This window comes from Nymphalis io, chromosome 9 (assembly GCF_905147045.1).
Source record: "Nymphalis io chromosome 9, ilAglIoxx1.1, whole genome shotgun sequence".
Taxonomy (NCBI): Eukaryota; Metazoa; Arthropoda; class Insecta; order Lepidoptera; family Nymphalidae; genus Nymphalis; species Nymphalis io.
In genome coordinates, this window is record NC_065896.1 from 305006 (window position 1) to 320703 (window position 15698).

Genomic DNA, 15698 nt, shown 5'->3' on the forward strand with positions numbered 1-15698 from the left:
TGTGTTTCTGTTTGACGATAAACGCTTGCATCGCTGAGGACATGTTCGCGAGCCTGTACAACTCGCTCGAGGCGAACCGCGTGACGGCGTGTGTGCAGCAAAGCGGCGCGCGCGCGTGCGCCGGCCTCGCGTGGCAGCGGCGCTGGGTTCTCACACACGCTTCCTGTGTTCTCCCTTATCCTTTTGCTTCTATTTACGTGAAGAGAGGGGTTGTCAATTGTAGCCAATGTTAGTGTTCAAATCTCACACTGTATTACAGCATGCTAATAATAGGAATCGCTTCTCTTACATACCAATTAAAGAAATTTAGTTTAACTCAAACACCAACTCGCTTTGGAGCAGCGAGGTTTCAAGACATAAATAGAGAGGAGGCCTTTTATTTAATTAAATTTTATTAACCACAAACTATTGCATGGTATAAAAAGCGGACTTAACGCCATGTACTCATCCTCTGTACCCGCTAAGCAAGCGTTCACGCGGAAAATATTTAAAATAAATCCCCTAGCCGTAGGACTTGTACTTTACATAATCACAAAACAAAACAATGATGACATTTCGTATAATTATTAAAGAAAAATGAATTTGTCAGTTTAGTTTAGTAGCCAAGTGATTTGGGTGGCTGCTTGTCCCGGGCCAAGTCAAAAATTGCATTTTCTGTCTAGCTATTATCCTCTGAGAATGATCACCTTGACAGAAATTAGAATATCATAAATGCCTATAGTGTCCCCAAAATCTGATTACATTTAGCATGTACACAAATAATAACTACATACTAAGTAACATTGCTCTCTTGCCCTTGAAATCCTTATATTCCTACTTTACACTGATATTACTACCCAATCAACAATAGCAACTGCCAACCAGTGCACGCATCATGTAGTTGCTTTCTACAAGCACCCCACATATCCGGAACAGGATCTGGCGCTTCTGCAACTCGACTGGCCCTTCATCTCCACCAAGCTTATCAACAATCATACTATCAATGGCAATATAATTAAAAAGTAATTATTTGTTTATATATTCATAAAATTTCTTCTCAATTCCATGTTAGTAATATAGATTACTTTCAACTTTTCTTTTATGCATTTTTAACAGACTGGATGATTGGATGAAGAAAATTAAATTAACAGAGGCTGTGCAGTACCAAACAACATGGGGTCACAACAGAAGTTATCACAAAATGTACTCAACTCCTGTGAGAATGTTTCTTGTGACTGTAGTGTTACCATCTGCTTCCTTCATTGTATTCTTTTTGTTCATTATATTCTTTACTGGTAATAAGACCAGAGGAAATAAAATTCCATATAGAAATCTAAATAATGAAAACAAGGAAACTACATATGTTTAATTCACCTAATTAGTTATATGCTATTGATATAGTATACATAATTATTCTTATAAAGTGAAGTTTTATTTACATTATCGATATATTATGGAACAGCAATGTTGAATAAACAAATTTTAATTCTGGCTATCACAAAGTAATTGTCCCAACTTTAAAACTATGATAAACTAATACAGCACACATGCTAAGATTCTTTTTGCTCCTGATTTAGTTTTCTTTTCCAAACTTTAACTTTACCACGCAACTCTCGCAGCCTCTTCATCTCTTCTTTGAAGTCCTGATGTTCATCTCGGAATAAACCATACTCTCGTAGTTTTAGCATCAATGCATGAGTCTCCACGTGTCTAGGGTAGTAGTGAATGATCTCTTCATCGGTATGCAGTGGTCTGGCTGAGAAGATTTTGACTACTTTCATCGACCTAGGATTTGTCGGAATCGCGACTTCATTGAATATTCTATTTGATAACCTTTTCATCCGTTGTGCATATTTCGTTGTATTATTGATAAGTTGTGAATATTTCACAAAATTCGTCGCCATAGCTCTTCAAGAACTTGATCTATAAAAACAATATTAAAAATTTTACATAACCTTAGCATTTTTTTAATTCTAGATATTTTTTAAATTAGTACAAAATATATAGAAAATATTTTTAGTAAATGTTATGAAAGATAAGCAATTGGTATTATTTATCTTCTCATATTAGAAAAAAGTTTTATGGAAAAGAACATTTCATTTACCTACTTTACAATATTTACTCGCACTTAATTTTTTTCTTATTTGTCAAGAACGTCAAGTTAAGCTATTATTACCACAGACTTAACATTGTATAAATTACATTCTTTTGAGAAACTGACAAGTGTTATGCTTTGGAATTATTAGTACCTAATGATGATGATATTTGTATAATTATAAATGTAACATAATTTTAAAATTAGTAGTATTTCAAATTAACCTTTTTTAGATTTTCTAATAAAATAAAATTACAAAAGTGCTCTTCGCCATACATATTATGACTTTAAAATAGTATAAATAGAGTTCAAAAATCATGTTTGGATTACCGTAGCCATTAAAACAAAAATAATACACTGCATAAAATGGATTTGGCAGTCTGTTATGATCTTAGATAGAGAAACTAAATTTAAGTCCAAAAATTAAAAAATGGAAGAATTAATATTCAAAATCAGGGTTCACAACCGTACGATAATTTCATAACTACGTACGATATACGATAGTACACTACTATCGTACATGGATTGTACGATAATTTCCATTATGATGTAAAATTTGATAATTACACGAACCAATAAAAGTTTTTACTTTCAGCGCCATCTATTGGCTCATTTCTTTCTTAGGAACAATGTCAGCCACTACATATTTTGGTTTGATGCGGAGTGTTGGCAGTTACAATATTTCGTGGGATCAAAACGAAAAAAATTGTGCGACGACTTTTTTTTTTAGTGTACTGCTGATTTCAACTGTAATTACAAATTATTTCAAATATATTGTTGTGATTTTGTATAATATTATTGTCTTTTATAATTATTATCTTGTTGTACGATAATGTACGATAATTTTAAGGGCCCTGGTACGATAACTGTCTGGCTTTGGGTCGTGAACCCTATTCAAAATTAATTTCAACACATTATTCAAATTTCAATTTTTCTCTGTATTATTTGTAGTTGTTATTTTTAACAAAAATTGGGTTGAATCCTATTTAAAACTAAAAAGATTCATTCAAGATTATCAATTAAAGACTGAAATATATCGAAAAAAAAAACGTTTTTTAAACTATTTTTATTTTAAAACTAACTTAATATGCATCTTAACAAAAATATTTAGATTTGCGAGTATGAAAATGAAGTTTCTAAAGAGTTCTAAATTTCTAACACTTGTTCCTCAAAACGTAGTGACGCCTCTCTTTCCATGTTTCATTCCTAATGCCCTTACTTATGAAATGTTTTGTTTTTAATTTAATAATGAAATTTAAATTTTCTGATAAATGTTAAATGATTTTTTTATATATACGCTGCAATGATTACTTGTTAAGTTATTTAGTTTCTATCAAGTCTTTTGAGTATTAATAGTTCTATAGTTAAAACCTTCCATAAAGATAACCATAGTCTCAGAAAATCAATACATTGCAGTTGATTGAGAAAACAGCTCTGTAATTGTATTCGTCTATAACAAAACTAAATACCTGTTGAGGGACTTTAGAAAATAAATTAGAAAATAATTTTAAATTCGTAACAGTCCCATAAACTCGATCCGAATGGCGGCTTCAGTGGATGAAGTTGAAGTCCTCATTATCAAACCAGTAAGTTTAGAACAAAAAAATATTTTGTATAGAATTTATTAATTATTTATATTTTATTTATAAATATTACTATTTCGTATGGATTTTTATGTGGATCTAATTTCATCTTTAAGATGGAAATTTAATTAATAATTATGATTATGATATTTTTTTAAATTTATAGCATTTTGTTGCAAATAAAATATTCTATTCTAGGACAAAATGTCAAACAGCTGGACTGGTACACTGAAGATCTGTGCCATGATTGTTTTTGTGTTTGCATTGTACATATACCTCCACATCAATATAAGAGCACTTATATTAAAATCCAAACAACTTGATCGTATAGAAATGCTGGTAAGTTAAAAGTTTATTATTTGAATAGCATATGAGCTGACCTAGTGATGTAAAATAGAAATTATTCAATTAAGGGCAGACTTTTTCATTGACAGTTAACTATTATCAGAAAAATCATCATGGTTATTAAGAAAATGTAATTATTGAAATGATATTTATTTGTCCCTCTCTAATGGCTATCAGTCAATGGCTATGTGCTGCCAACTATGGAATCCAAAATGTTTTGTCCCTTATACTTGTAATTACACAGCCCTTTAAAACTGGGACCGCACAAAGCCCTACCAGCATAACAAAAATCAATGTTTGTATTTCAGTCAGTGAAGGCAGATAAAATGATGGAGCATATATTTGTTATTGACCAAAACATAAGTATGTCTTTGGAAGATCTGATGGAGTTAGAGTGATTTAACTTCTCATATGACAAATTATTAGCACTATTTATTACATATTTAAATAACCTATCTGTGTATCTATATACTTTGTACAACATGCGACTATGAATCATTTTGTTCATAGTACATGTTAATTTCATAATTCTTTGTCACTTGTTCATGAAAAAATGTTGTCAGATCAGTAGACGCACAACACTCAAATTACAATTGTTGGATTTAATAAATGTACCTGTAATAATAATATCCCCATTGCAATTACATTCATATTATATCTATAATATCAAAACATTTCCGAGATGAACAAGCTTGTAATCACCTATCACTAGCTGTAAAGAGGATGATTGTGTTCATTTTAATTTTTAAGTTGGATATCTGTGATATTTATCTTTTAATGTACTTAATGATGCTTCATTTAATGACATTTATTTACTTAAAGGATTAAAAAGTTGTTTATTTTATTTATTTATAGAATAAAAGTGTGACTAGTAGTTAAAATTTTATTTTATATGATTAATTTTGCCTATTACTTGTTAAGATTTACTTACTAATTTTTTATTTATTATACACCTGAATGTTTATAATTGTGAATGAGATATTGAAATAATAGTAATAAAATACATGTTTCTATTTATTATCCCTGTATTTATTTTAATTTAAGATATTTAAAGGCAAGATAATCATTAAAATATTTTTAAATAAATAACAATATATTTCTAATGATTCTAAATCTAAATATTTGATAAATTTTAAGATCAATATTAAAGAGAACATTTAGTAGACTAATATAAAGTTAAAGATGTATCTTTTTACAAAAAGATTCACAGTGATCTTATCTTATACTTAAAATAATATCATTAATCTGTTCATAATATTTTATAATTTTAACACAAATCTTGTGAAAACTACATTAATAGTGAGGTTTTTGTGTTAAATGTCGTTTATTTTTCGCCATTTTACATAGAACTGCGTTTACCGTAGAAAGAGATCTCTGTCTACGGCATTTACGCATCATAGCCTTCCAAGCATTCCAAAGGTACCAGTAACCAGTTCAAAAAATAAAAAGACAATTTTGACCTTGAATAGATTGGATTGGGTGGATTGCTTGAGGTCTGTCATTAATAGTTTGTTTATGACATCCCATTTGTTACTTTTTACATAAATTAGTTTAATAAATATTTGCCCATTATTTGTAACATTTTGAAATGACAAAAAACTTTCTGTAAAAATTACTAACAAAATAAAGACACTAAAATTGTTAAATTACTAATTAATTTAGAAAAGAATAATCGGGCCCTATTTATAAACGTTGTTCAGCGTATATTTCATTAAACACGATTTTTCTCTTTGTCATCATCGATTTGTCATTCGAAAGAAGACAGCAATGTTTAACTTATACCCTCAAAACGACATTTATAAATTACGCCTTGTTACTTTACATTTCATATATATAATTCGTAATATTTTAAATTACAAACACCGCCGAGCGCCGACTACCTCGGATGGTAGTGCGAGAGGCCGTTGTCTAGCGAGCGGCACACGGCGCTGCTGTCCTCGCGCTCCAGCACGGCATCGGGCGAACAGAGCCACGGGTCGCGAGTGGAACGCTGCCATTCGTGAAGACGTTCGCGCAATGTTGATTCGACTTCCTCCAGAGACGGTTTACCTGTCCGTTGAAATTCATTAGGTACTGTCAATCACAGAAGTACTACTTTGACACTATTATATTATTTGAACTTATTAATTGTTTCCCTCCGGTCATTTTTAAGTTTTAATCCATTTCACTTTTCATCGTTAGAAACTTACTGGTGGTAGTTTACTGGTGGTAGGGCTTTGTGCAAGCTCGTCTGGGTAGGTACCACCCACTCATCAGATATTCTACCGCAAAACAGCAATACTTGATATTGTTGTGTTCCGGTTTGAAGGGTGAGTGAGCCAGTGTAATTACAGGCACAAGGGACATAAAATCTTAGTTCCCAAGGTTGGTGGCGCATTGGATATGTAAGCGATGGTTGACATTTCTTACAATGCCAATGTCTAAGAGCGTTGGTGACCACTTACCATCAGGTGGCCCATATGCTCGTCCGCCTTCCTATTCTATAAAAAAAAAAAAACTCGCAAGTTCCTTATAGGTAAAGTTTTTAAAGTTTAAATAAGAAGGTTGCTATAATATTCGTATTAGTTTGGATTTATTTATATATTATTTACAACAATCATATTTGACTTGCATGTAATATATATACTCAATTATATTACCATGTAAATTATTGGTCTCCTCAGGATCACTTTTCAAATCATAAAGCTCCCATTGTGGTCGGTAGTAATACTGTTTAAGCGTTTTGTACCACGGCAGCTGCTGCTTACTGCGAGTGCGGTTAAGGATATCCTAGAAAAAAAAAACATCATTTTAATTTTTTATTATCCATACAACTTGAAAATAAAATATTTAATGCGTGTAATACTCTGAAGAACATGTCGACATTTTTATTTAAATTGTAGAAAATTCAACTCAAAGCGAATGTATATAGATTAATAAATTTAAATAAACTAGATACCTGAAAAGTAGGCGAGACGTACAAATCTTGATCTATTGGGAATGGCATGCCGTAGTTCAAATTATGAATAAGTTTGTAACGGCGCGTGCGCACTGCCCGCATTGGGTAGTACATGGTAATCTCATGATGAGTTTGCGATGCAAATATTGCTTCTTTATCTGAATGTGGTGGTTCTAATAAAATCATATTAAAATTTGAGTTTAGAAAGTAAAATGAACATATTTCTAGAATTGGTTCTATAAATAAATTTGAAATGTTTTAATTTATTAAAGAATTCTTAATTTAAGAATATCTTACCCTTTTCTAATATTGGTAGTAAGCTTTTTGGCTGGTCATCACCCCATATATCATTGCTCATTTCCTGTTTTCTTTTAATTCTAAACCAGTCCAGAACAGTGGGCATGATGTCCAGCAAGCTGACCATAGCACCAGACACTTCATTTTTCCTGGCATTAGGTTCAGGTGATGAAATGATTAATGGTTCTCGAAGTCCGGGGTCATAGAAGTTTGTTCGACCGGATGGGAAGGGAATTCCATTGTCTGATGTATATACGACCAATGTGTCGTCTTTGTGTCCGGCTGTTTCTATTTCTTTCAGCATGAGAGCAACACCTGCAATAAAAAGGGTTATATCGTAAAAATAACTAAACATAAATAAAATAATTGAGTTTTTTATATAAATGTTCGCTCACACCAAGCTGTGAGAAATTTATTTACCACCAGTGGAACTTAGTAACAGTATACTTGGTATAGATATTATTATAAATTTGTTTATTTTACGTTTTTAAATTACCTTGGTCAAGTCTTGACATTGTTGTATACTGTGCCGCAATATCCCTTCGCGCAGCTTCCGTATCCTTAACATTATAATTTTATCTTATATACATTTTCGTAATGTAAGATTTCTATGCATAAACAATTATCAAACAACACTAAAAATATTGCATTAAAAAAAATCACAGAAACGCTTACATAAGTATTTAGATATATGCATTTTTTAGGGTAGACTTTTAATTTACATAGCAGTATGGTTACGAAAGGCATATTTACTTGCACATGGTACGGCAGTTGCACTTCATCCCACTGATAGTACCAGGGTAGCCAGTCTGGGATGCGACCAGCACCAGGCTCACCGGAGCCGAACCGCTCGCAGAACGGTCCCCATTGAGGCTCGCTATGTCCACAACGGTGCGGATCGTGAAATCCAACGTACAGGAAGAAAGGCCTGTGACGATTACAGTTATTATTATACCAGGAACATATAGGTATGTTCTCCTGTCATCTCCGCTTAGGTGCCTTATAAACAATGATATTGTAAGTTATCCATCAAAATATTTTACTTGTTTTGCTTATTGGCTTCTGCGAGGAATTTTCTGGCAAGCAGTTTCATATGCGTGATGTTCCGGCCCACTTGGTTGATGTGGTTATTCTCTTCTGTCTGCTCGAAGTCAAATTGATATACACTCTGTGGCCCCACATGCTTCTTTCCAATTATACCTGAAATATGAAGTAATACTTGACTGATAATTTACTAGACTAAACACGTTAACTAACTTAAACTAAAAATTAATGTTGTGTATAAGCTCATATTTTGTAAATTTTTCACTGTCACTGAATTTCTGCCACTTGTGTATTCCACTACCCTGTATTGGAACAGTGTGGTGGAATAAGCTCCAAAACCTTCTCCTCAAAAAGGGAGAGGAGGCCTTAGCCCAGCAGTAGAATATTCACAGGCTGTTACTGTTAATGTACAATGTTCATGATATTTTGTCCGCTGCTAAAAACAAAATATAATGTTAATCAAAATTACCTGTGTATATTCCATTTTCTTGCAATATTTTTGGCAAACTTGTAACATTATCGAAGGAATTGAAATGATGTACACCATGATGCAGCCCATACATGCCATTTTGATGACTTGGCGTACCAGTCAAGAGTGCTGCTCGACTGGTTGAAAATGGTAAATTTTAAATAATTTTATATTGTATTTATTTTATTGATATAAGAAACACAGTCACCATATTTATAAAATAAATATTAAAAATAGAACAACATTGGCTAAATCAACTATCATTTTATTTTATTATATCTGCGAGTTGATACTTAATATTATAAATTCAATCATACCTGGGCGAACAACTGCTAACGGAAGAAAAAGCATTATTAAAGATGAGGCTGCGTCGTGCCAGTGCATCTATGTTTGGAGTTTGGCAAATCTTATTTCGATACACACCGAGTTCGAATCCTCCATCATCCGCTATTATAAAGAAAATTTATTTCACCTATAGTTTTATCGTAATATAGGTTCACTTTACTAAAACAGTTATTGTATGCAATTTAAGTATTTTCACAAATATTTGTAAATTAGTATAATGTTTATAAGTATTTATTATAAACGATATTCATATATAGAAACTATAACAATACTGACAATCTAGATAAAATAAATTAAATAATACTTCTATATAAGTTGTTTATCTAACTGTACTTGTACATAACCAAGTAAACTATGTATGTAAATTAAATAGTGCATCCAGTAGGTTGAAAGCGATTAATACTTACCGAGTAATACGAGAACATTACGGGCTTTATTAGATAACACTGTTTCCGAAGATATTATACATAACAATATCGCGATAACAGCGCCCGGTGAAACTGCCATGTCAATATTTCTGTCGAGTGTCGATTACTCAGCCTGACAACTGAAACTGACGTGTCAGTGTTTGTTGGCAACTTTTTAGCGCTGTGCGTGTACACTGTACTGTACTGTACGGGTTAACAGGCGCTGCCGGTGCCTTAAATATTGACCGAGTCTACTTTGGCTCCAAAATTTAAATTAAATTGTGCAGTTTATGAGATAACAGAATAAATAATTATGACTAGCCGGAAAAATGTTTTATATTTATTCGACGTAGACGGAACTTTGACGAAACCCCGTCAGATTATTACAGATGACTTAAAAAGTTTTTTACTAGAAAAAGTAAAACCAAAGGTTTCAATCGGACTAGTCAGTGGTTCCGATTACGTTAAAATTGTGGAGCAAATGGGCGGGGAAGATGTGACGAACCAATTCGACTTCGTGTTCTGCGAAAATGGGGTGATGCAATATAGGCAAGGAGATTTAAAAAGTACGCAAAGTATATTAAACTATATTGGTGAAGAAACTCTTCAAAGAGTCATCAATTTTGCTTTAGGTTACATGTCAAAGCTACAGCTACCAGCCAAGAGAGGAAATTTTGTGGAGTTTCGTTCCAGTATGATAAATATTTGCCCCGTAGGCCGATCTTGTAGTCAAGCAGAGAGAGACGAGTTCTCTAGATATGATTTAGAACACAATATTAGGGCAAAGTTTGTGGAAGCTCTTCAAAAAGAATTTGACTCAAACTTGAAATTCGCCCTTGGAGGACAAATCAGTGTAGATGTTTATCCTACTGGTTGGGATAAAACCTACTGCCTTCAGCATATACAAGACGAAAACTTCAGTGAGGTCCACTTCTTTGGAGACAAGACTATGGCTGGGGGTAATGACCATGAAATCTACAACGACCCAAGGACAATTGGTCATATAGTTACATCTCCAGAAGATACAAAAGAACAGTTAAAACAGTGCCTTAATATTAAATAAAATGTTTATCTTAATCTTGTATATATGTTGTATTCAAATAAATGATTCACAAAAATGTAGGAAAAAACGTTTACTTTGTATTTTCAAGTATATTGTAAAAAAAAACATGTATATTGTGTACATAGAGGCTAGAGCTAGCCAGAGTATTGTGATATGACAAAGTAACTTAAATTTAAAATATGCTTAACCTATTATTATTAATTATTTATAGAAAATTCAAAATACAACTGTAATTTAACATTTAATAATAACAACTCGAAAAATATTATTTGGTCCTGTTTTCAATAAATTCTTATTATAAAAAAAAATATTTAATGTCCTTTATATTGAGGCTTCCTCTTTTCGATAAAAGAAAGCATTCCTTCCTGTCTATCTTTAGTAGGAATGTTAATTTCATAACACTTCTGCTCCACTTCATAACCATCTTTAATGCTAAGTTGGACACCCTCGTTAATAGCCTGCTTTGCACATCTTAGAGCAATGGGGGCATTTGAAATGATTTCACGTGCTATAGTAAGAGATTTTTCAAAGGCCGCATTGTTATTACTATTTTGTGAAACAACATGGTTGACTAACCCTAAAAAAAAAAAGAGTTAACCACAAATGATATTAACTGTGAAATAAAATATAAGCTAATATTAATATCTTACCAAGATCTTTAGCTTCATTCCCACTGACTATTCTAGATGTAAATATTAATTCCTTAGCAATATTTAAGTGTACTACTCTAGGTAGTCTCTGGGTGCCGCCAGCACCAGGGATAAGACCTCGGCCTGTTTCAATCAGTCCTAGTTTTGCAGATTGTGCAGCCACTCTAATATCACAAGCAAGAGCCAATTCTAATCCTCCCCCAACAGCTACTCCCTCTACGGCAGCTATTGTTGGCATTGGTAAATCCTCTATTTCTATGAATGTGTTTCTAAGACCTCTCACAAATGTTGCAACTTCATCATCACTCATTTTGAACCTTTCCTTTAAATTTGCTCCTAAAAAAATTAAATAATATTAAATGTGTCCAATAAACAGTTAATAATACTTTTCACTGATTTATTAAGTAAACGTACCAGCACAAAATATTCCAGGAACTAAACTATGTAATATTACAACTGATATTTTTGTGTCCTCTCGGATGAGCTGGTTGACTTCCCGCATAGATTGTAGGAGATCAAAGCCAAGAGCGTTTCTTGCCTGAGGGCTATTCAACCCATATACTGCAATCCCTTTGTCCTCGCCACCTAGTTTACGAAATACAACGGGCCCTGCGTTTTCGACATCTTGTGTTTTTGTTGATAAAAATTTTACAAATTGAAATTTTCGAATTTTTTGAAAAGAACTAACTCTTTGGATCCACATTTTATTTTCTAGTCGATGTACTTGTTGATGTTTAGAAGCTTATTATATATAGCTACAGTAATGTGATAAGTAAAAGTGCAAATTCACTATAACGGTCAAACACAACTTCTATCTTATCATATAAGATAACAGAGTTAAATATAATCAAATAATAATATTACTCCGTTCGTATTCGTAAATATTCTAGAACACAGTAGATAAAAATCACTCTTAAATTCGATGTACAAATTCAAATAGTTTTGATTGATATCATCAAGGTCAACATACATTGCCTACGATATGAGAATGAGCAACTTTCATTCTAATTTCAAACTGAAAGAGTTTATAATACTTTGAAAATTTTGAATGTCATTGTCAAATTAGGGATTCAACCTGTAAAAATAAATAATTTTAACAATTTATATATACTAAATAGTAAGCCATTTCGATATTAAAATGTTTGGAATGTGGATTCTACCAAGAATTCTTTCTGGCAAGAAACTCAGTAGTTACTTTTTTTTTTTAAATACAAATATGTATAAATTACATAAACTTATTGTTTGTTTATTTCTGCACGAGATCCAGCATTCATGCAATCCTTGCGTTTTATCAGAAATATATTCAGAAACAGAGTAATAATAGGCTTTATTGATAAGATTATTTTTTAGAACTAATTGAAGCCTGCTTAGTGGCAATCGTGAGGAAACCTGCATTTCATTGAAATTATGCCACATGTGTATTCTACCAACCCGCATTGGAGCAGCGTGGTGGAATAAGCTCCAAACCTTCTCCTCAAAAGGGGGAGGAGGCCTTAGCCTAGCAGTGGGACATTAACAGGCTGTTACTAGTGGCAGCTCAAGTATTGACTGCGGTTTTTTATTAAAATGTCCTACTTAGAATCCCTAAACACGATTTATTTATTTTTTTAAATTTTAAAATTTATTTTTTAAAATTTTTTTTTTTATTCTCTCCCACAGACAATAATGTTTACATTTTCTTTTTTTATAATATATATATATATATATATATATATATATATAAATACAGTTATATGTGGGATACAGGAGCCCAAACTAGGTTGCCCTGTGCTAGGCGCTCTACGGGGCGCCGATATGGGCGGACGCTCTGAGCGCCCGTAACGTCGCCTCGCTGCGACGTCCGCAGCGAGCGATGGCGCTCAGAGCGGCTCGGGCGTACCGCACGGTGTCATACACCGCGGCGTGCCTGCTCGCCGGAAGCCCGCCATGGGACCTCGAGGCCGAGGCTAACTCGAGGGTCTATTGGCGGATCAAGGCGGCAGTGAGAGCGGAGGGGGAGAACCGGCCCCACCCACGTGAGGTTCAGATGTGGCGGGAGGAGGCCCGCGAGAGGCTATTCGCCGAGTGGTCGGAGAGACTGGGTGTCCCGGGTGCTAGCCGGGACCTCGTTGCGGCCATTCGGCCTGTGCTAAGGAAGTGGGTCGAGCGCAAGCACGGCCCACCCACGTATCACCTCACACAGCTTTTGACCGGCCACGGTTGTTTCGGCCGGTACCTGTGTGAGATGGTCGGTAGGGAGCCGACGGTGGAGTGCCACCATTGTGGCGGAGGAGCCGTGGATACGGCGGAACACACGCGCGTAGAGTGCCCGGCTTGGGCGGAGCCTCGCGCGGTCCTATCCACGGCCGTAGGTGGAGACCTGTCTCTTCCGGCCGTCGTCGAGAAGATGGCCGAAAGCGAAGAGATCTGGGCGGCAGTGTCCCGGTTCAGCGCATGCGTCATGTCGCAAAAGGAGGAGGCAGAGCAGGAGCGGAAGGACGACGTGGACTCGCTCCCGCAACGAAGAAGGAGACCTCTTCGACGGCGACGTGCCTTCGCAGGCCGGACGCTGCCGCAGAGTTAAGGTGTGGATGACGGCGGAGCCAGTCTGTTGATCCGCCGCGGGGCTTCAAGCCCTGACGCCCAGCCTCCAGTGGCGGACTCGGGGGAGTCCGTCACGTAACAGGACGGAGGCACAGAGAGGAGGGAGGCGCGCCCTAACATCCTGGCGCGCTCTCGAGATGGGTCGCCTTATGGCGACGACCGCTGGCGGGGTTGCGGTTGTAAGTCACAACGTTCCCGTGACCCCGCCGCCTTGCGGAGAGGCGGAAATTCGGGGAGGTTTTAGTGGGTAGGACGGGGCCGTCTGCCCCGTGAGTCCCACATACCCGTCCCGGTCCCCCCGGACCGGGCGGCAGGCGTAAATGCCTTTCCTCCCCGAAAAAAAAAAAAAAAAGGTTGCCCTGTGCTAAGGGTCTCCTGGCTTCTTGAATAAGGAACTATTTATTTGTTTAATTTTATAGAAAACAGGAGAAACACTAAAGCTTTTACAATATATTATCTAGTAATAAGTTATACTTATGCTAATAGAAATAAAAAGATAATGTATGCTTGTGAATATGTTTTCTGTCTCTTCATAATCCAGTTTTAAAAGCCGGTCAGTTAATTTCCTCTTACATGCGAATTTTAGTAAATTTGAAATAGAGAGTAATTTATTTAATTTATTGTAAAGCCTGGCTGCTTTAAAATCAAAGAATTTTTGGGTTGTAAAAAAAAGTTGTTTTGACCATTACAGATTTACATACTTCATAAGATCTTCTAGAGTCAGTTATATCAATCAGTGAGGCCTTAATCCTGGAGTGTTTTTTTAAAATGATGTTCAAAATGTAAAGTTTTCTGACTGCTAGAACATTTGCTTCCCTATATAGGTCTACAGTAGGAAATATGCGTGTCTTAGAGAGAGCTACTTTAAGTATCATTCTTTGAGCTCTTTCAACTTCAATTATGTGCGTTTTGTTAGAACCACCCCATACAGTTATACAGTATGCTATTAAAGATTGACATAATGATATATAAACAGTCCTGACGAGGGTCCAGTCAGCGATATGCCTCATATTTTTGTACATATGTAAGTTTTCTGAGTTTTTGACTTAATTGCTTTAGATGCCCTTTAAAATTAAGATTTTTATCAATTGTTATACCTAAGTATTTATTTTGATCTATTTTATTAATAATGGGACAGGTACATTTGGTATGATCTGCTAGATTACACGAATGAGCTACTAATTGGTGTGATATTGTTGTATTATTAGGTGTGTTGCGTATTGAAAAAACTATGTATTGAGTTTTACTTGGATTCAGAGTGAGGGTATTATAAGCCATCCAGTGATTAACCGTATTAAAACCTTCTTGTGCAAATTCAAATACTTCATTCCATGTTTTACCGTGAAATGTAAGTGTGGTATCATCTGCATATGATATTATTTTACACTTTCTTAGCTTTAGGTTACAAAGTTCATTTATATAGCAAAGAAATAGAGTTGGGCCTAAAATGCTACCCTGCGTAATTCCATAAGTGACAAATCTCTCATTGCTGATAACGTCACCTATTTTAACCTGCTGGGAGCGACCTAGCAGATAATTTTGTAAAAGTTGTAGTTGTCTATCTCTAATGCTTAAACTGTCTAGCTTCTCGATCATTTTATTCAAAGAGACTGTATCGAATGCCTTTTGAAGATCAATAAAAATAGTTAGGCATTTTTCTTTATTGTCTAATTTGTCTACTATGAAATCCGCAAGAGAATGAACTGCATCCGAGGTTGATTTTCCTTTCCTAAAGCCATATTGTGTATCTGCGATTAAATTTTTATCTTCCAAATATTTAACAAGTCTATTATTTATAATTTTTTCAAGTATTTTCGAGAGGGATGGTAATATCGAGATTGGACGGTAATTTGATACAAGGTTTCTGTCTCCGGCTTTAAAGATGGGTATAACTATGGAT

The 15698-nt window shown here is 34.7% G+C and overlaps 6 protein-coding genes across 8 annotated transcripts in view; 2 read left to right on the forward strand and 4 right to left on the reverse strand.

Annotated features, from left to right (window-relative positions):
* LOC126770466 (beta-1,4-N-acetylgalactosaminyltransferase bre-4-like) overlaps positions 1-15698 on the reverse strand; it is a 266346-nt gene that overhangs the window by 204815 nt on the left and 45833 nt on the right. The gene's annotated exons all lie outside the window — the stretch shown is intronic.
* LOC126770871 (uncharacterized) lies at positions 42-1348 on the forward strand. The gene is made up of 3 exons (XM_050490478.1): positions 42-146; positions 805-1001; positions 1096-1348. The coding sequence occupies exons 1-3, from the start codon at positions 42-44 to the stop codon at positions 1346-1348; spliced, it is 555 nt and encodes a 184-aa protein (XP_050346435.1).
* LOC126770471 (28S ribosomal protein S33, mitochondrial) lies at positions 1306-2151 on the reverse strand. 2 transcript variants are annotated; one of them, XM_050489861.1, is made up of 2 exons: positions 2084-2151; positions 1306-1902 (listed from the first exon to the last, which is right to left on the reverse strand). In XM_050489861.1, the coding sequence occupies exon 2, from the start codon at positions 1881-1883 to the stop codon at positions 1530-1532; it is 354 nt and encodes a 117-aa protein (XP_050345818.1). In that variant the 5' UTR covers positions 1884-1902; positions 2084-2151; the 3' UTR covers positions 1306-1529. The 2 variants fall into 2 exon arrangements, with proteins under 2 accessions (XP_050345818.1, XP_050345816.1); XM_050489859.1 differs by having other exon boundaries at positions 2088-2150.
* On the reverse strand, positions 5032-9734 carry LOC126770465 (N-sulphoglucosamine sulphohydrolase). 2 transcript variants are annotated; one of them, XM_050489852.1, is made up of 10 exons: positions 9503-9734; positions 9068-9197; positions 8751-8887; positions 8281-8437; positions 7991-8165; positions 7734-7797; positions 7238-7552; positions 6941-7113; positions 6642-6771; positions 5034-6051 (listed from the first exon to the last, which is right to left on the reverse strand). In XM_050489852.1, the coding sequence occupies exons 1-10, from the start codon at positions 9600-9602 to the stop codon at positions 5879-5881; spliced, it is 1554 nt and encodes a 517-aa protein (XP_050345809.1). In that variant the 5' UTR covers positions 9603-9734; the 3' UTR covers positions 5034-5878. The 2 variants fall into 2 exon arrangements, with proteins under 2 accessions (XP_050345810.1, XP_050345809.1); XM_050489853.1 differs by lacking the exons at positions 8751-8887; positions 9503-9734 and having other exon boundaries at positions 5032-6051; positions 9068-9189.
* LOC126770469 (phosphomannomutase) lies at positions 9763-10875 on the forward strand. Its single transcript, XM_050489857.1, has one exon. It carries the CDS (start codon positions 9816-9818, stop codon positions 10563-10565), a length of 750 nt encoding a protein of 249 aa, XP_050345814.1. The 5' UTR covers positions 9763-9815; the 3' UTR covers positions 10566-10875.
* Positions 10788-12197, reverse strand: LOC126770467 (methylglutaconyl-CoA hydratase, mitochondrial). The gene is made up of 3 exons (XM_050489856.1): positions 11630-12197; positions 11216-11551; positions 10788-11142 (listed from the first exon to the last, which is right to left on the reverse strand). Exons 1-3 carry the CDS (start codon positions 11916-11918, stop codon positions 10877-10879), a joined length of 891 nt encoding a protein of 296 aa, XP_050345813.1. The 5' UTR covers positions 11919-12197; the 3' UTR covers positions 10788-10876.